The sequence below is a fragment of the Lithobates pipiens genome, unplaced genomic scaffold, assembly GCF_037356315.1.
Source record: "Lithobates pipiens isolate NorthernLeopardFrog02 unplaced genomic scaffold, aLitPip1_a1.2 Scaffold_19, whole genome shotgun sequence".
NCBI lineage: Eukaryota > Metazoa > Chordata > Amphibia > Anura > Ranidae > Lithobates > Lithobates pipiens.
The window spans coordinates 335230782-335252266 of record NW_027507764.1 but is presented as its reverse complement, the minus strand read 5'-3'; the positions used below and the strand labels follow the sequence as shown (position 1 = coordinate 335252266).

The 21485-nt window shown below is 41.9% G+C and overlaps 1 protein-coding gene across 1 annotated transcript in view; it reads right to left on the bottom strand.

Moving 5' to 3' along the window:
- Positions 1-21485, bottom strand: part of LOC143996809 (leukocyte elastase inhibitor-like) — a 36682-nt gene that overhangs the window by 3988 nt on the left and 11209 nt on the right. Inside the window, exons 3-5 of the mRNA XM_077492085.1 lie at positions 14778-14892; positions 4422-4561; positions 2338-2496 (exon numbers count right to left, since the gene is read on the bottom strand). Coding sequence (XP_077348211.1) covers positions 2338-2496; positions 4422-4561; positions 14778-14892 — 414 coding nt within the window. The remainder of the gene's footprint in view (positions 1-2337; positions 2497-4421; positions 4562-14777; positions 14893-21485) is intronic.

Genomic DNA, 21485 nt, shown 5'->3' with positions numbered 1-21485 from the left:
GCAGAAGTTGAAGGGGTGGGGGGTCAGCCTGTCAGTGCTCAGACCATACGCCACACACTGCATTAAATTGATCTGCATGGCTGTTGTCCCAGAAGAAAGCATCTTCTAAAGATGATGCACAAGAAAGCCTGCATCTTCCCAGTAAAAGACCAGTCCCTGATGCTCCTACCCTCCCCCTCTGTGCGGTCATGTGGTCATGTGCAGTGGACAATTACTGACGTCATCACACCCATAGACTGGCTCTGGACGTGAGGAAGATAGGAACAGTTCACTGCTGGATGTGGGGGAGCGCTTTTTTTTTTGGAGGATCAAAAGTTAGTATAAGCTCTGTGTTCACCCCTAGAAAAAAGGAGCAATTACCCCATGCAGTGCAGGCACAGCCCCACTGCATGGGAAAACATTTTTTCCAAAGTTCTGCTTTAAAGTGAACTTGTACTTTTCCCTATTCATCATGATAAAGCAACAGGTTCACTTTAATGCTGCCCCCAATGGCAGCACACCCTCACTTTCCTTTTACTCCACACTACTCAATTTAGTGTAGCACTCTCTACCATAGGTAGGTGCTAGCATAGGATTTTTGCTAGGGAAACTGTCAGCACAGGTACATTTAGGCAGGCCTATGCTTTGAATTAGGCCTGTCTGTTTTGATCTGGGGCAGGGAGTGGTTAGTGTAGTAGTGGGTGTGACCACCTGTGCTTCAGTGCGGAGGCACATCCCCTGCTTCCAGGGAGAATGTTCTGGAAGAGGAACAGGGCCTAGAACTGGAGTGGAAGACAGCTCATGTGGGAGCCCTGACCAATCCCCAACTGGAATTGACAGGGGGTGGGCCTTCTATATAAGCTGAGGTAACAGGCCAGTGGGAGGAGTTTTCGGGTGAGAGAAGTGAAGAATGGAGTACTAGACAGCAGCAGGATGGCACCCCCATCTGGGGGGGGGGGTGCAACAATCGCAGGAGGAGGCCTAGGAGAGCTGTAAGGGAACTTCACCTTCGCAGTCATTGGTGAAGTTCTCATCATTACACGGTCATTGATGAGGAATTCCTGGAGCAGAGGGGCAGGAGAAGCTGTCGGAACGTATGGTCCGGTTAAGTTCTTCACCATGGACTCGGGGCAGAGAAAGGTCGGTGAGTGTACAACAGTGGAGTGTTGGATGTGAAGACATGCTAGGGAGTCTGTGAGGGAACTTCACCTCTACACGGTCATTGGTGAAGTCCTCATCATTACATGGTCATTGATGAGGAGTCCTGGATCAGAGGAGAGACTGTGGGGAATAGTGTCAAATTGATGTAGCCTGAGGGAACAGGATTTGTAAGCATGGCTAGCTAGTAACAGTAGTCCACCGTTCAGCACATGCTTTTAAACTACTAGGCCTCCGGGGAGAGGTACTGCAGGCCTCTGGCCTAGTAGCAGCAACCAATTAGAGTCAGCATTAGAGACTATTCAGAGTGGGTTCTTTTGCATACAGAAGAAGATGTGACAGGAAATGAATGTGCTACAGTATGTTTGTGCAGGAGGAGAGGATTTCTGGGAACTTCACACTTACACGGTCATGAGTGAAGTCTTAATCTTTACATGGTCATTGATGAAGGGTTTCTGGGAGCAATAGACCACAGGAGTTACGCAGAGGAGGAGAAGTAGTCTGCATAGTGATGCAGGGAACAGACTGTAGCTGTTATACATGTGCATCATTCCTTCAGGCTCAAACAAAGTTCTAATCTATAAAATCTATGAATATGATGGCAAAGTATTTTGATCTATGGGCATCCCATATACCCCTTTCCCAACCAAGTTATACCCCCCAATAAACAAAAACAAAGCAAATAACTGTTCATTGTCTCTGAGGTGATATATGAAGATCTGGCAGCAGGGTGATATGGCAGATGTTTGTTACTAGTGGCAACTACACCGCTACATTAGTAATGGAGAAAGAGAATAAAGTTTTAAAATACATCTCGGGGAAAAATGATGTTCCTTCATACCCAGCAGTACTGGGGTTTTCTTCACCTGTACAAATCAGGAATTTCAGTTCTGGATGAAACTATTGTTCAACTTAAAATGCTATACAGGATGTGGCTCTGTTTTCATGGCACAGCTAGCTCCCGTTCAGGGGTTCGGGAGTGCTACAGTGGCACCAAAAATGAGAAAGAGCGCAAGGCTCAAGTAGTCACTTGACCTATAGGATGCTCTATATGTTGTTTATTTACCTACCTGTACTAAGTATCTTCTAGTGACTATTCAGATGTCTATTACATCTATGTTGTGTAACTATTTGTTTTACTGTTGAAAACGTAATAAAAACAATTGAAAGAGAAACTGTTCTTCAACAGGAGACACTTACTTTGTATAGATCGTTACTGTTGTCTGGCAGTATTATGTACATACAGAGATTCTTTTTTGTTCCATATGGAAGCTCGAGGATCCGCAACTTCTCATCATCTATAGTTCTAATATTAAATTGACCCTGTGTACACATCATTTGTATAGGTACTTTTTCATTCTGCGAGATATAAAAGTGAATTCACATGAATATATGACATGAATATTTGTGCTGCCAGCATAACTAGTTTGTGAAAACATCGAGCAGCAGCTATACTTTAAAAAAAATAAAAATAACTTCAATGTAACTACCGTATTTATCGGCGTATAACACGCGCTGGCGTATAACACGCACCCCAAGTTTAGGAGGGAATTTTATTGAAAAAAACTTTTAGGAGGGAAGTTTAAGGGAAAAAAAAAAACTTACATGTATATGCCCATCAGTGTCATCTGCAGCCTTGTCCACCATTGCAGCCTTGTCCACCATTGCAGTCTTATGCAGCCTTGTCCACCATTGCAGCCTTATCCACCATTGCAGCCTTGTCTCCCATTGCAGCCTTATGCAGCCTTGTCCACCATTGCAGCCTTATGCAGCCTTGTCCACCAGTGCAGTCTTGTCCCCCATTGTAGCCTTATGCAGTCTTGTCCCCCATTGCAGTCTTGTCCCCCATTGCAGCTGTGTCCCCCATTGCAGTCGTGTCCCCCATTGCAGCCATGTCTATTTTATTTTTTAAAAATGCCGCTGCCGAGATACACATCCGGCTCTGTATCTCGGCAGCGGCATTTCTGCGGAAGTTCTCGGTGGGCCTCCGGCCGCCTTCGGCTCTTCTCGCCAGCTTGCGGCCACCTTCGACCATTCTCGGCAGCTTTTGGCCGCCGAGAAGAGCCGAAGGCGGCCGAAAGCTTCCGAGAACGGCCGAAGGCGGCCCAAAGCTGCCGAGAACGGCCGAAGATGGGCGAAAGTGCCGATAATGGCCGAAGGCGGCCGAAAGTCTCGTTGAAGAGCCGAAGGCGGCTGAAAGCCACCCAGAGGCTCAGAAATTCGGGGGATCAGCGTATAACACGCACCCACGATTTTCCCCTGCTTTCAAGGGGAAAAAAGTGCGTGTTATACACCAATAAATACGATAAATAGCTGCAAAAAAAAAAACTTTGCTCTTTGTTCTTCAGGAGGACCTCAGGAGTGAATCTTGGTAGTACATCAAGAAAGAAAATGTGTGAATTTTGGTTGCACAGTCTGAAGCAGCTGTGCATGGCAACCAATAAACCTTTTACTTTCAAAGCTTAACTGAACAAGAAGACGCTAGAAGCTGATTGGTTACCATGAACAGTTGCTCCAGATTCTGTCTGTTCCAGTTTTAGTAAATTACCCCTAGTACAATAAAACACTGTGAAGTGTAATGATGATATGCAAAGTGTGGTAACTATTAGCGATCAATCAGATTTCACATTACTTTAGCCACCGAACAAGTCATTGTTAGACTAATGCCGTGTACACATGATCGGAATTCTCGTCGGAAAAAGCTCTGATGGTTTTCCTGACGGAATTCCGACGGAATTTCGCTCAAACTGTCTTGCCTACACATGGTCACACCAAATTCTGATAGTCAATGACACTGCGACATACAACACATTCAACAGCACTATAAAAGGGAAATTTAATGCTTCCAGGCATACGTTGAATTGTTTCCAAGCATACATCGGAATTTTGCATGTTGGAATTGCATACACACAATCGAAAAATCTGATAGAAAGGTTTTCCGTCTGAAAAATTAAGAACAGGCTCTCAATCTAAAGACCGTTGGAAATGCCAACAGAAAAAGACCGATGGGCATATACACGGTCGGAAAATCCGATGAAAAGCTCTCATTGGACTGTTTCCATTGGAAATTCCGGACGAGTGTACGCGGCATTAGGGATAATGCACAATGCCCACTGCATTTTCCCTTAGTGAATAAACAAGATTGTGTATAAACATTTGCAATAATATGTGAACATTACTTTTCCACATAATTAAATGACTCCATTTGACTCAATAGCCTTTTTTTTATGTAGTACCACTGTCATTATAACTACTAAGTAAGGGTAGACAAAATATTTACTTACATTGCTCAATGTAAACTCATCATTTTTCGTCTTATATTTAGGGAAGCTCTGTGTCCAGTTTGCTAATAAATATGCCGTGTTAACTACTACAATCTTAGTCTTATTGGATATTAAGGTTTCAGACATATTTTGAAAAGTACCTGAAGAAAATAAAAATGTGTATTCAATTTTGCAGGTTTCATCATATATTTCACGTTTTAGCAACCTATAGCTCATTGATCAGTTCAGAAAGCACAGAATTTTATTATGTAGATTGTGCTGTGGGAAAGTAAAATCAAACCTTCAGTAATTTTTTTTTTTTAAATGCGTAATTGGATGTTTTATTAATAGTGGCTAATTTTATATTTATTTTTCTTTTTTTTTTTTGAGCGATAATATAGTTTATTTTTTCTCGCTCAAAAGATTTATTTGTTTTAGAAATAATAAATAACAACAAATACAGAATATTTGACAAAACAAAAATATTAAAATATAACATTAAAGTATAAATGTTATATAAAAAATAAGTAAATACATAAATAAATAAAAATAAACACACTAAAACAAGAGAGGGGTGCTCCATCATTTACAACCTATGGAGATGAATGCAAATTATAACTACAGATATCTAAGTAAAAAGGAATAAAATACCAAGGAGGAATAAAAAACACTCCAAAAAAAAAGGTGTGGTTATTATATAATCTAGAGAAGACTAGTGTATAAAGTTGTTTATATCTGAAATGTCAGGAGCTCAATAAACTAGAAAAGACAGAAATATATCAATTTTACATATTTGAACAAAACGAAGTCCTGACCTTAGGTATACTTCTATATAGATAATAAATACTGTAGTATAATTAAAGGTTTTTTGAAGAAGTATGGAAGAGAAAATGGTAAAAGGAAATGGGGACAGAAAGGAGGGGGAGAGATAATTATTTAACTCCAGGGATAAATTATAGTTTATATAGCTAAATATCGTACCAGAAAGAGAGAGAGAGAGAGAGAGAGAAAAAAAAAAAAAATATATATATATATATATATATATATATATATATATATATATATATATATATATATATATATATAAATTACCATGACAAGAGCATTCGATTATCAAAATTATCTGACATATAATATCTAATCCATGGTCTCCATATGTTATTGAATTTTGACAGACGATTCTTATCTAAAGCGTCCATTTTGGCATGTATGAAAGATTGGTTCATTCTAGTTTTGGTTTCTGAAATATTCACAACAGATGTTTTCCATGCATTGGCTACTGTCTGTTTTGCGGCTATCAGAAACGTGAGGAATAGTTTGAATTGGTTTTGTGTGAGAGAATCCGGTTTTAGATTAAGGAGAGCTAGCATTGGATCTGGTGAAATAGAACAATTGAATAGTTTCGAGATAATCAGAAAGACTTTTTTCCAAAATGAGTACACAATAGGACAATGCCACCAGATGTGCATATATGTACCCTGTTCTGGACAGCCGCGAAAACAGAGGCCTAAAGTATCAATTGTGAATTTGGCTAATCTGGCAGGAACCAAATACCATCTTGTAAGCACCTTATAAGATGTCTCAATTGCCAAAATGTTTGTGGAAGAAGATATAGTATTAGACCAGATATGAGACCAAGTTTTGGGATCAATCGTGCGCTCAAGATCTTTTTCCCAAGTGGATGTATATGTAGGTACTATTGTGTTAGATTTAGTAATCAATTGAGTGTAAATTGTAGCGATACAACCCTTAGCGTGAGGTTCTTTGAGGCAAATTTTTTCAAATTGGGAAACAGATTGTAGATTTTCACTAGAATTAAGGAAAGGAGTATAAAAGTTTTTTATTTGTAGGTATCTGAATAGTTCAGATTGGGGTAACCCCGAAGTCTCACATAGTTCTGGGAAAGGTCGTATCGAGGACAATGATGTCATATCATATAGGCAAGTAATGCCAGCCTTAGACCAGGCTTTAAAAGTTTTAGGATATTTCCAGGCTGGGTAGAAGGATGGATTTTTATGGAAGGAAAGAAGTGGGTTATGCAGTGATTGTAAGCCATGTGAAGTTTTATGTCTATCCCACAATGATAGGGAATGCCTAGTGATTGGATTTTTTAAAGTCTTGCGAACTGCAGGTTGTAACCATAGTAAATTATTGACAATAAAAGGGTCGCAGTCAATAGCCTCAATGGATACCCATATAGGGATCTCCGTTGTCGAGTGATATTTTGTTAATCGTGCCAACTGAGCTGCTTTATACTATAATGTAAAATCTGGGAATCCCAGACCACCCATACATTTAGGGAGAACAAAGGTATTCTTATGTAGTCGGGGTTTTATTTTACCCCACGTGAATTGTATCATCTTTTGCTGAATCAATCTGAGAAAATAAGCAGGAATATGAATAGGCAGTGTTCTAAATAAATATAAGAATTTGGGAAGTATGGTCATTTTTATAATGTTAATTTTTCCAAACCACGAGATCGGTAGGGATGACCAGTTTGATAATAGACTGGTGATGTGTTTCAGTAAATTTGGATAATTTGCTGCAAATAAATCGGAAGGATCAGGAGTGAGTTGGACACCCAAATATGGAAGACTGTGAGCTACCCATTTAAAGGGTAGAGAATCTTGTAAAGTTTGTTTAACTTTTTCGTTAAGTGAGATATTAAGCGCCAGTGATTTTTGGACATTAACTTTAAGGCCTGAGATAAGCGAAAATTCCTGTAATACAATCATAAGGTTTGGAGCAGAAGTTTGTGGTGAGGATAAAAATAGCGGGATGTCATCCGCAAATAAGCATATTTTATGATGGCATCCACCTAAATCTATACCTGTGATTGTAGGTTCCATTCTTATTCTTTCTGCTAGTGGTTCAATTAGCAATGCAAATAATAATGGAGAGAGTGGACAACCTTGACGTGTCCCTCTCTGTATATTAAATTCATCTGATTTGTACCCTGCATATTTAATGTAGGCTTTGGGATTTTGATATAATGCGGAAATCCATTGTAAAAAGTGTGGACCAAAGCCCCATTTATTAAGGGTGAATTGCATGTAGGACCATGATATAGTGTCGAATGCTTTCTTAATATCTAAAGAAAGAAAGCAGGTTGGGATTCGACGTGCCTTAGCGGCATGTGACAGAAGTGCTGCACGTCTGATATTATCGCCAGCCTGTCGGATAGGCATGAAGCCTACTTGGTCACGATGTATGAGGCTACCAATAATCTTATTTAATCTATTGGCTAAAATTTTTGCCAGAATTTTTATGTCTAGATTTAATAAAGAAATAGGACAATAGTTTGACCATATCGTTTCATCCGTATGTGGCTTGGGTATCATGTAAATAATTGCAGACAGCGATTCCCTCCTGAAGGAATGACCCTCCAATAGGAAATTAAAGGTATTCATCAAAACTGGTGATAGAATATTTGCATAAGTTTTGTAGTAGAGAGCAGAAAATTGATCAGGACCAGGCCTAATTTCAGGTTCTTGATAACTTCAAGCACCTCTTCAATAGACACATATTCTTCCATCATTTCTAATTGTGTTTTAGATAAAGTTGGGAGGGATATGTGAGAGAAGAAATCATTTGCTTTGGATAGGTCTAGCTCATTATCGGATGAGTATAAATCTTTTAATTGTGATTTAAATTTATTTAAGATTTTCAGTGGATTATTTGTGTATACATTTCTGGAGGTCTTAAGATGAATAGGTTTGGTTGAGGTATGGCAGGATTTTAGAACCTTGGCTAAAAGTGTGTTTGGTTTGTTTGCATTCATATAGAAGTTATGTTGTGATCTTTTAATGGTTTTGTCTGCACATTCAGTAAGGAATAAATCAAATTCCAATTTGGCTTTATCTAATTCTGCTTTGGAAGAAGGATTGGGGTTACGCTGAAATGCCATATGGCATGAATTAAAATATGTTTCTAAAGTGCGACAAAGGGTTTTTCGTTCTCTATTGAATATATTGGCTTGTTGTAAACATATGCCACGAATGACAGGTTTGTGTGCTTCCCATATAGTGGCCTGGGAAACATCAGGTGTAGAATTATTTAATAGGTAATCCTTAAGTGAAAGTTCAATATTGTTTTTATATATTGGGTTTTTGATTAAAAAATCTCTCAATAGCCACGTTGAATCTTTTGCTCTTGGAACTAACGAAGACATAGTATTGAATATTGCACTGTGATCCGACCAAGGGAAGGGGATTATTTTTGAAGTTAGGATTTCTGGCACCATACCTGTGGATATAAATATATGGTTGATTCTTGAGAATGAACGATGTGTGTGTGAGTAATGTGTAAATTGTCTCATGGTAGGATTCAATTCACGCCAGGAATCTACCAGATTGTATTTCGTGATGAGTTTTGAGAAAGAATGTTTATCAGTTCTTTGGAGCTGTGGAATTGGTGATTTATCCATGAATTGAAAGATAGTCTGGTTGGAGTCGCCACATAGGATTACAGTACCTATTTTGTGGTAGTCAATGGTATGTAATAGATGGGAGAAAAAAAGCGTTAGGCTGTTTATTAGGGGCGTAATATGACACAATGGTGATTGCGGTATCCAATAAATGACCTTTAAGGATCAAATATCGGCCTTCAGGATCTTTGATTTCTTTCAATAGTGAAAATGGGGTGTTTCGATGGAATGCTATAAGCACACCATGTTGTTTTGTGGAGGCGGAGGCTGTAAAAACGTGTGGATAAGATTTACTAAAGAATTTGGGGGTGGATTGTGTAGTAAAATGGGTCTCTTGCAGACATACAATATGTGCTTTTTTAGATGTAAAGGTACGAAAGGCTTTAGTTCGTTTTTGCGGAATGTTGAATCCCTGAACATTCAGGTAAAGTATGTTCAGTGGAGCCATATTTTTGGAGGAGATATAGATATGATAATGTATGAATAAGGAAAATGAGAAGAAATTTTTGCCACTAGAGTGTAAGAGGAAGAGGAAAGAGGGTAAAAATAAAAAAAATTTAAGAAATAAAATATGACAAATATATATCATAAAGATATAGTACAACAAATGTACATTCCTAACATATCCGTTGGGGGGAGAAAAAATCTCCCTCCAAGGGTGCATGAGTCACAGTCAACTGCCTGCGGAAACGACAAGCAGTCGAGAGTGACAGGGGGAGTGCAAGGAACATCCAAATAAGAGCCAACCAAATAAATTGTAATCTTTCAACCAATAACTTTAATTTAATTCAAGAGAGAATGTAAAAGTCAAAAGTGACATTTTGGAAATTTGGATAAAATGCCAACAATGACTACGAGTCAAAAAATATATAAAATGCCAACCTCAAGAAAAAAAAAAAAAAAAAAAAAAAAAGGGGAGGCGTCCTATATGAATTTATCATTACTGAATCTGAGAAATAGCAATATATGTGTAATAAGGCAATACACACTAAAACAGTTAATCGTTTGAGGAGAAAAAAAAATATATCTATATAATAAAAAATAAATAAATAAAAAATAAAATAAATACATATATATATTAAAGAAATACTCTAAGATAACAAAGGGAGTAGGTTGGATTTGTTGTTTAAAGAAGGTTAAGGAGAATATCTACAGTATCTTAAACAATTATGCTGTGATATTATTAGAATTGTGAGGGAATTGACAGAAGACAGTGGTGGTATTGAGTCTGTTGACCTGTCTCAAAAAAGGGGGAAAAAAAAGGGGATGTAATCTTGTCGTATTGCATCTTTCAATCCATAGAATCAACTGGATCTAGGATAGGGGATTGAATGCGGCTTCTCTTATGAGGGCTATGATTTCCGTTAGTTCCGGCGGTAGAAGAAGTGTTCCCAGGAGATGATGATGATGTTTTTTGGCTTGATTCGGCATAGTCTCTTTTGGTATATATCAGACCTAGATTCTGTAGAGTAGTTTGCAATTCTTTGGCAGTGCGACATGTGTGTTTGTGGCCTTGGTAGGTGAAACGTACCGAAAAAGGGAAGCCCCATTGATAGATTATAGTATTGCGTTGTAAAATTTAGAGGAGAGGCTTCAATGCTCGTCTTTTATTGATTGTTAGTTGCGATAGATCTGCAAATAGCTGGTAGTTGTGCCCTTAATTAAGGATTTTTAAATTCTTGCTGTATTTAGTATTAGTTCCTTAGTGCGGTAAAAGTGGAATTTTACGATAATATCGCGTGGCGGACCATCCGGTTTTTTGGGAGTTAGGGCTCTGTGGACCCTGTCCATCTCAAAGCGTTCTGCCGGAATGGTTGGCTGTAGTTCTTGAAAAAGGGCAAGCATAGCCGTCTGTAGGTCTGTCACAGATTCAGGTATTCCTCTAATGCGTATATTCGATCGTCTCGCACGATTTTCAAAATCTTCTAACTTATCTTGTAAAATGGTATTTTCTTCTTTAAGGCTGTCAATTTCCGAAGAGAAATTTGATGTATGATTTTCCAAATCATCTACTCTGATTTCTAGCGCTGAAGTGCGTTGACCCAAATCTCTAATCTCTTTAGTAAGGCTTGTAGTGATATGGTCTGCGGCAGTTTTTAATGCATTGTGAAGCAGTTCTTCTATTTGTTGTAATGTTACAGGAGGTGACATTTCATTTTGTGTAGGAATATCCAGTATTTTTATTTCAGGAGTGACAGTTTCTGAGGGGGAATTAGGGAGACTGTGTGGTGCCTTTAATGAAGCGACCTCACAATACAATGGAGTAGGGGGAGCTGGCTGCATTGTAGCTTTAATGTGAGCTGCCTTAGAGGAGGATGGTTTTAACGGCGCTCTGCTGTGTCCGTGAGGTGGCACTTGTTTGCCGTTTTTCGGCTTCATATATGAACTACAAGCCCCCAAAATGTCTCAAACGAGACCTAAGAAACATCAGCGAACTTTATATAATGTTTAAATGCGGAGGAGAATGTTACCTCCGCTGTTATCAGGCTCTGAAGTCCCGCTGGAATCAGAGCTCTAAGCCGGCATTACCGTTCGGCTCAGCTCCGCGTATGCGCCCATTTTCTTCAGTAATTTTTTTCAACTTTTCATCTATTAAATCTTCTGCCCTTGTTGTTTTAACTAAACTAAAACGTAACCAAAACATTTTTATCTGATGGTATATACTTTATACAGCCCACTTCCTGTTTCTTGTCTGGTCATTAGCCTTATGACATAATGCACAGCTCTCTCTCTCACTCTCCTAAGAGTTTGCCAGGAAGGGAGGGGGATAAGTCATAAGAGGGCCAATGAGAGCTGCAGGGCTGCAGTGCTGGAGGTGGGCTTCTGTGTCATTGTGAATCCAGGAAGTGAACAGGCAGCAGCTTCAGCTGCCCACAGTTAAAATGGCTCCAGCCAGACTTAGTCGAGGGAGATTTCTGCAGGATATTTGGCAAGTACAGAATCCCAGTGTATATAAAATAATATGCAAAGTGGTTGGAGGAAGGCTTGAGAATGGCAAAGGTGTTTTTATTACAAATTATGTGAGCAGACTGCAGTTTTTTTTTTTTTTTTAAAGCACACGGCTTTCAGATGCTTACGATTGACTTTCTTATGTGCACAGAAATCAGTCTTTGGTTATTGGTTGTTTTTGGCCACTGGGATTTAGATATCATGCTGTTGTGTATTAAAATGTGTACAAGTTAAATAGGATTATGGTCTGTTGCATTGAACATGATGGATCAATGTAGGAAAAGAGTTTGGCACTTGGAAGAAAAACAGCTGATATAGTGAGCCCCAGATCATACACGAGGGAACTCAAAACAAGAAATTTGCAGGGTATTGCTATGGAGAAATTAGTTTAGCTACTATTATGAAAGATGAGTGTGGGCAGTGGCGTAACTAGAACCTTCAGGGCCCCGATGCAAGAAACCACGAAGGGCCCCCCTGAACCCCAGCCAGGGCCCTTCCCTCTGAGTCCGGCGGAGGAACTCCAGGGCGTGGTCACAGGTATGACCTTTGTGAGCCCCGTAGTTCCACCACTGGTATCAGTAGTTTTTTTTAATTATTTTATTTTTTTATTTTTAGGTGCCCCATTGGCAGACTGTCCCTGTCTGGCTGGGGAGAACAGACATCAGACTGAGTAGCAATGCATGGAGCAGCAGAGGGGTACTCTGAGGAGCCGGCTGAGAACACAGGTCATGCGGGGAATGCACAACTAAAGAGCAGCCAGTGCGATAGTCGAGCATGGAGCTCTGCTAGTCACCCTCCACCTCCAGCCACCCGTGTGCATGGTGCAACGGTACCCCTAGCTGCCTATACTGCTGCCGGCCATATGTAGAGGGGGCTGCATGGGCCCCCTGCATCACAGGGCCTGGTTGCGGTCGCAACTGCTGCACCCCCTATAGTTACGCCCATGAGTGTGGGACTTTCAAACATGGAGCATTGTGCTGCCTAACTTGCACCAGGACCCTACAGGACTGCTCATGTTATTGCTTATTGTATGCTATATGTGACTGCATTGCAGATAATGGCCCTGGTTCTACATTCCTCAAGGTAAATATGACCATGCAAATAATGTACACATAAGGTATTGTTTGCATAGCATAGGCAGGGCTATATTTAGACAGCATGCTGTTATTTACAAAAAAAAACTAACACTAGAATGTGCTACTGGAAAAAGCTTGATCATCAACTATTGCAGCCATAGCACACAAGGGTCCACCGCCAAGACCAGGGAGAACTTCCCATCCTCTGTTTTCAGTAGCAGGAGCCAATCCTGGACATCTAGATAGAGCATCAGCTTCAAAACTCCTTGGGTTTGTACTTTAGAGTGAATTATAATTAGATAAGGTAACCAGCCAAGGAAGTCCTGTGGCATTCAGTTTGGCTTGGGTTAGGACATATGTCAAAGGTTTATTTCTATCCATTCTTATTTCAAATGTAGCTCCATACAGATAATCATACAGATAATCATGTAACTTTCCAATGATGGCCTGTTGACTCTTCACTTCTTTAACCATTATCCATTTGCTTGTAATCATAATTTGGCCTGTAAGATTTAGGAGATATTTACCATATACTCTAGCACTGACATCATCGGCACATGCACACTAAAGAAAGGGCACACTCATGATGTTTCTATAGGGACCCTGCCGTGACCGTCGGCTCCCACACACATGCGTTAACGGCCTAGGAAGGAAAAGGAGTGAAGATGGATGCTTCCACACAGCGGGAACAGCGGTGACTTTGCTGGTTTCCTTTGCAGGTAAGTGCAACATAATGGGCTAGTATGCAACCCATGAGGATTTACTTCCTCTTTTAGGTGAAACCCCTTTAATGCTTGGATAATGGATTCTGTTTAATCCTTGGATACTGCAATGTTCTTTAAAGTGGAATTACTTATTTATGATGTAATATCATGCCTCTGTGTTTCTGCTGTTTTCCAATAAAACTAGAAGGACTCAACCATATGTCCACCATCAGCATCCTGACTGGTAAGGCTGGATTCACACCTATGCATTTTTAGTGCTTTTTGCATTTTGAAGATTTGCACTACAGAACGTGTTCCATAGGAAACCATGTTTAATGGACTGTAGTGCAAATCTGCAAAATGTAAAAAGCACTAAAAATGCATAGATGTGAATCCAGCCTAATGCCGTGACTCAGCTTTTAGCAGACAATCCGTTTGTCTGTGTGCTAGTCCGGCAGACTAAAACCGACGCTAGGGCAGCTATTGGCTACTGGCTATGAACTTCCTTATTCTATGTCATCACGTTCTAATCCGTTGGACTTTTGGAGTGATCATGTGTGGCCAAGTCCGGACCTCAGCTGCAAAGTCCGTCGGATTGTCCGCTGGACCAAGTCCGTCAAAAAGTCTGGTCGTGTGTACGCGGCATAATGCCGCGTACACACGACCGGACTTTTCGAGGGACTAGGTCTGACGGACTTTCGGCGGAGTTCTGATGGAGTTCTGACAGAGTTCTGAAGGGCTTTCTGAATGAACGGACTTGGCCACACACAATCACACCAAAGTCCGACGGATTCGAACGTGATGACGTACGATCGGACTAGAATAAGGAAGTTCATAGCGAGTAGCCAATAGCTGCCCTAGCGTCGGTTTTTGTCTGTTGGACTAGCATACACACAAGCGGATTTCTCGGTAGGAACTGGGTAGAAACATGTTCCATTTCTAAAGTCTGTCAGACTTTTGCAAATCAAAAGTCCGCTGCAGCTCACACACGATCGAATGGTCTGCCGGAATCATTCCGTCGGACTTTTGATGTTGAAAAGTCCGGTCGTGTGTACGCGGCATAAGAGTCATACCTTAAGGCTTCTTAGCTAAAAGACAAGTTCCATTTGATTCCTATGTTTTACTGGAAATTGGTCATCACTGTTGCCCCTTAAAAAAATGTATCCCTCTGTTTCAAAATAATCCAATAAAATGTACTGAAAAATACGTTTATTAATTTTACCTTTGCTCTTCTCTTCAAGCCAGCTATTAATGTGTTCCATTGCATCCCTTGGTGCATGTCTGAATGCAACTTTCTCTGGTTTAGAGTTGTACCACACATTGCTATTCATATAAGCCTTGGAAGAGAAAATAAAGCAGTAAACATCTTAAACACAGATATCTCTGTGTTGCCAACATTGTGTTGTATGTCGAAATATTTCTCAGCCCCATACACACTATCAGATTTTCTACTGATTTTATATATACTGTAATATATATATATATATATATATATATATATATATATATATATATATATGGTCAAACCTTAGGAGTTTCAATTTGTATGCAATCAGGCAGGCCCTTGCACTACATGGTTTTGGTAAATCTGAAGGAAAAAATCTGCAGAAAATCTGATAGTGTGTATGGGGCTTTATAGTGATTTTTACATGGGTGTATAAGAATCTGCATGTTGTACTTGCTATAAAGACTAATGCCGTGTACAAACGAGTGGATTTTCCATCGGAAAAACCATTTAAGATTTTTCAGATGGAATTCCGCTCAAGCTTGGCTTGCATACACACGGTCACACAAAAGTTCGCTGAACTTTCGACCGTCAAGAACAAGGTGACGTACAACACTGCAACCAGCCGAGGAAATTAAGTTCAATGTTTCCGAGCATGTGTCGAATTGTTTCCAAGCATGCATAGGAATTTTGCATGTCGGAATTGGTACAGACGATCAGAATTTCCGATCTAAACTTTTTCCGACTGAAAAATTGAGAACTCGTGTACAGGACATTAGGCTATGTATATGCAGACATTTTAGTTCAGTGACAAAAGCAGGCATTTAGGTTACAAGAAAAGACAGGCTATCCCTCCACAGTTTTCATGTTTTTTTTATTTTATTATCTAAATACAAATCACATAAACCTCCCCTTCCGTTTGGTGCTATTCACTCCTTCTATGCATTGCCCCAGAACAATCCACAGTGATCCCATTCACCAAAATAATCGGGTCCGCACTCACCAGACTAAAATGCCTTTCTTTCTCAAGAAAAGGCACACAAGCGCACGCTGTCTCACAAGGAATCCTTCTCTGTTAGCATGGGTGGCTGCTTTGGACTCCATGTCTCCCCTTTTCAATAGAGTGAAACCAAACTCAAGCTGGTCTTTATATTTGTTTTTATTGATACAATGCTATTCAGTTTAATTGACCACTTCAATACAGGGCACTTTCCCCTTCCTACTCAGGACAATTTTCAGCTTTCACTGCTATCACATTTTGAATGACAATTGCACAGTCATACAACACTGTACTCAAACAACATTTTATAATTGTCTTCCCACAAATAGAGCTTTCTTTTGGTGGTGTTTGATCACCTCTGGCGTTTTTTATTTTTTGCTAAACAAACTAAAACAGACCGAAACTTTTGAAAAAAATAAAGTCCTTCTTTGTTTCTGTTATAAAATGTTCTTTTCTCCTTCACTGACAGGTGCTGATGAGGCGGCACTTATGGGCACTGATGAGTTGGTACTGATAAGGTGGCACTAATGGTCACTGTTGAGGAGGCTTTAATATGTAGAATTGATGGGAACTGATATGCGGCACTGATATGCAGCACTGATGGGCACAGATAGGCAGCACTGATATGCATCACTGATGGGCACTGATAGGCGGCACTGAAGGGCACTGATAGGCAGCACTGATGGGAACTAATAGGCGACACTGGGCACTGACAGACGGCACTGATGAGCACTAATAGATGCCACTGATGGGCAGCACTGATGATGAGGTACTGACAGTCATTACTGATGGGCACTGATCGGCATCTGTGAAAGGCACTGACAGGCGTTACTGATGTTAAACTGAGTGGCACTTTGATGGGCACTGATTGGCACTTTGGGCACTGACTGGCAGCTGATGGGCAGTGATTGGCAGATATGGTGGGCACCTCTGATGCGGCTGAGCTGATAATCAATGCGCTGATTACCAGCACAGACCCCCCTCTGACAGGAGAGCCGCTGATCGGTTCTCCTGTCAGCGCGAACCAGAGGAAAGCCATTAACCGGCAATTCCTGGTTACACGCTGTGATTGGTCACAGCTGATCATGTGGTAAAGAGCCTATGACTGACACACCACACCACCGATCGACGTCCTGCGTGCCCTCCGCGGATGCCTGACCATGGCTTTTCCTGCTGGACATCATATGACGTCCAGTCAGGATAACTTAACCACTTTGCGCACGTTATTCTGTTATATGGTGGGCGGGAAGTGGTTCATTTTGTCATTATTATTATTATTATTATATACAGTGCTGTACTATAAAAGGCAATGTAGATTTAATTTATTTTTTACATTTTGGGGTTAAAGCTGTATTAAACCCAAAATCATGTTGAAGCCTAGAACTTATTAGATAAAATGGCTGCATTAGTTTTCTTTTTTAGGCTTTCTTTCCTTTATTTTCACATGGTGATGTGGCCAGTAATTCTGTTGTCTTTTAACAGCACAAGCATGACTTAAAAAATGAATAAATAAATAAAAATTGCTGCTTACCCTTTTATATACTCTTTTTTCGGAAATTACACCAAGAAAAAAATTCTACTAATGCCGCGTACACACGTAGCCGACTATCCGGCGGACTTAGTCTGGTGGACTTCCCGCCAGACTGTCCGTCCGACTTTCCAAACGGGCTACTTGCCCACACACGGCACTTTTTCAGCGGACTAATACGGTGTACTAAGTCCGCCGTACTATCCGCCGTACTTTTGAAATATACGGACTCACCCACACATGCGGAGGAAAGTCCGCTCATTTCGAGCGCGTCTCCAGGTAGGCGGGGCCCGCGAAGGAGATGTCGCTGGCCCCGCCACCTGGTATGGACGTAAAGGGGAACCCCAACTCTGAAAAAAATCAGCGTGGGGTTCCCCCAGGTCCACATCAGACCCTTGTCCGAGCACGCTACCCGGCCGGCCAGGAAAGGGGGGACGAGCGACTGGCCCCCCCTCCTGAGCTGTACCAGGCCGTGTGCCCTCAACATGGGGGGGTGCCTTGGGGAGGGGGGGGCCGCGCGCCCCCCCACCCCAAAGCACCTTGTCCCCATGTTGATGAGGACAAGGGCCTCTTCCCGACAATCCTGGCCATTGGTTGTCGGGGTCTGTGGGAGGGGGGCTTATCAGAATAGATACCGGCCCCCCACCCTATGTGAATGAGTAGGGGGTACAATGTACCCCTACTCATTCACCTGTAAAATAAAGTTAAAAAAAACACAACACACAAGATAAAATAGTTTATTGCACAGCTTCGGGGGTCTTCCGTCTTCGGGGGTCTTCTCGCCGGACTCCTCCGCTATCTTCTGCTAGCTATTTTACTAGCGGAGGAGCCCAGCTTTCTTCTTCTCCGCCGCCCTCTTCTTCCTACTTCGGGGGTCTTGTCCCCCTCTTCGGTTCTTCTGCCCGGCCACCGCGCCTTCTTATAGCTCTTTTACAGGCGGTGGCCCGGTCTTCTGTCGCCGTTGTCGTCGCCGCCTTCTGTTCTTCTCTTCTCTTCAGATGTTGACTCGTCGCTCCCTCCGCTCACAATGACGGGGACCGGACGCACGGCGACTTATATAGGGACATCACCGGATTATGTCCCCGCCCATTATGGTGTCACAGTCCCAGAGGATGCTGGGACTGTGACATCATAATAGCCGGGTTCCCCTGCTAGTAAAAGAGCTAGCAGAAGATAGTCCGGCGAGAAGACCCCCGAAGACAGGAGACCCCTGGAGCTTTGCAATAAACTATTTTATCTTGTGTGTTGTGTTTTTTTTAACTTTATTTTACAGGTGAATGAGTAGGGGTTTCATTGTACCCCATACTCATTCACATAGGGTGGGGGGCCGGTAACCGGGGGCCCGCTTATTAAAGGGGCTCCCGGATTTTGATAAGCCCCCCGCCTGCAGACCCCGACAACCAACGGCCAGGGTTGTCGGGAAGAGGCCCTTGTCCTCATCAACATGGGGACAAGGTGCTTTGGGGTGGGGGGGCCACGCGGCCCCCCTTCCCCAAGGCACCCCCCATGTTGAGGGCACGTGGCCTGGTACAGCTCAGGAGGGGGGGCGCTCGCTCGTTCCCCCCTTTCCTGGCCGGCAGGGCAGCGTGCTCGGACAAGGGTCTGATGTGGACCTGGGGAGACCTCCACGCCGTTTTTTTCCGGCGTTGGGGTTCCCCTTTAAGTCCATACCAGGTGGCAGGGTAAGCGAAGTCTCCTTCGTGGGCCCCGCCTACCTGGAGAACTGCTCAAAATGAGCGGACTTTTCTCCGGGCGGGAAAAGTCCTTTAATTTCAAAAGTACGGCGGACTGGCATACGCACGCCCGGATTGTCCGCTGAAATGCAAGTCCGGCGGGAAGATTGGAATGCAAAACTACTTTCTAAGTCCGCCATACTTTTGGGTCAAAAAAGTACGCCGGAGGCTACACACGGGGGGATTGTCCGGCGGACTTGAGTTTGCCGGACTTTTCCACCCGATTTTTTGATCGTGTGTACGCGGCATTAGCTGTGTTTAAAATAATTAAACACTGCAGGCAGATATCTCATAAGTTGTATTAGATCTGAGCACTGTCAGTCTTAACAAAAGGTGTTTAAAATATAGGCTTCTCCATTGTATATTAATAACTGTACTCAGGCAGTGCCCAACCTAGCTATTATGTTAGATAATGCATGGTAGATAAAAAATACTTGCAGTTAGCCATGACTCTTTCTCCTGAGAAGAATCTAAAACCCTGGTGCCTACTGAGGTTTCTTTGGCTCGCTCACAACTTAGGGACCTATATGAGGTGTCCGTGTGCATGTAGGCGGACAAACTTTCTCTACACCAATATAAATCTCAAGACTCACTACACCCAAAAACGTCTTCTACATTTATACCCCTCATTCGAGAAATATATATTTCTACCAATCTCTCTACAATATCCCTGCTACTAAACCCTCCAGATTCCCCTCCAAATCGGAGGAGAGTAGGGCATCCTATATAGCGAAAACAGCATTACGTACCTTAGATGAGGATACTATTAGCGAGCTTGAAGAGCTCATCACTTCAGATGAAGTTGCCAAAGCTATAGCTGTCATCCCATCTGGCAAGAGTCCAGGCCCTGATGGCTTTGCTCCTTAACCACTTTCAGACCGGACCATTTTGCTGGTAAATGACCAGAGGTCTTTTTACAATTTGGCACTGCGCTGCTTTAACTGGTAATTGCGCGGTCATGCAATGTTGTACCCAAACAAAATGTGCGTCCTTTTCTTCCCACAAATAGAGCTTTCTTTTGATGGTATTTGATTGCCTCTGCGATTTTTATTTTTTGCGATATAAACGTAAAAAGACCGCAAATTTTGAGAAAAAAAGATATTTTCTACTTTTTGTTATTAGAAAAATCTAATAAACTCAATTTTAGTCATACATTTAGGCCAAAATGTATTCAGCCACATGTCTTTGGTAAAAAAAAGTCAATAATTGTATATTTATTGGTTTGCGCAAAAGTTGTCACATCTACAAACTAAGGTATGTTTTCTGGAATTTACGCAGCTTTTAGTTTACGACTGCCTATCTCATTTCTTGAGGTGCTAAAATGGCAGGGCAGTACAAAACCCCCCCAAATGACCCCATTTTGGAAAGTAGACACCCTAAGGAAATTGATAAGTGGCATGTTGAGCCCATTTTTTACACAAAGTTGTCACTAAATGATATATTGCTCACACATGCTATGGGCATATGTGAAATGACACCCCAAAATAAATTCTGCTGCTTCTCCTGAGTACGGGGATACCACATATGTGGGACTTTTTGGGAGCCTAGCCGCGTACGGGGCCCCGAAAACCAAGAACCGCCTTCAGGTTTTCTAAGGGCGTAAATATTTGACTTCACTCCTCACTACCTATTACAGTTTTGAAGGCCATAAAATGCCAAGATGGCACAAAACCCCCACAAATGACCCCATTTTAGAAAGTAGACACCCCAAGCTATTTGCTGAGAGGCATGTTGAGTCCATGGAATATTTTATATTTTGCCACAAGTTGCGGGAAAATTACAAACTTTTTTTTTTTTTTTTTTCACAAAGTTGTCACTAAATGATATATTGCTCACGCATGCCATGGGCATATGTGAAATGACACCCCAAAATAAATTCTGCTGCTTCTCCTGAGTACGGGGATACCACATATGTGGGACTTTTTGGGAGCCTAGCCGCGTACGGGGCCCCGAAAACCAAGCACTGCCTTCAGGATTTCTAAGGGCGTTACAGTTTTGAAAGCCATAAAATGCCAAGATGGCACAAACCCCCCCCCCAAATGACCCCATTTTGGAAAGTAGACACCCCTAAATTTAGGGGTACACTAGTGAGACTAGGTAATAAATGGCGGGTGCCCTGAAACTATAAAAAAAATAACTAACCAACCAGCGTCACCTGTAACAGTTATATGGTGATCACTGGTGAAAGGGTTAACTAGGGGGCAATCAGGGGGCTTTATGCGGTAGTATCAGATCAGAAAAACGATCGCTTATTAGGCTGGGTTCACACTGGAGCGATGTGGGAACGCCACGAATGCGCGGCGGGTTCCCGCATCACATGCCTCCCGGCGGCAGTTCACACTGCCCTATGCGAACTGCTGGGAGTGTCAGTGAAATGTTAATGACACCCCCAGATCAGTTCGCATATCGCAGTGCGATCTGCAAACTCGGATCGCATGGTGTGA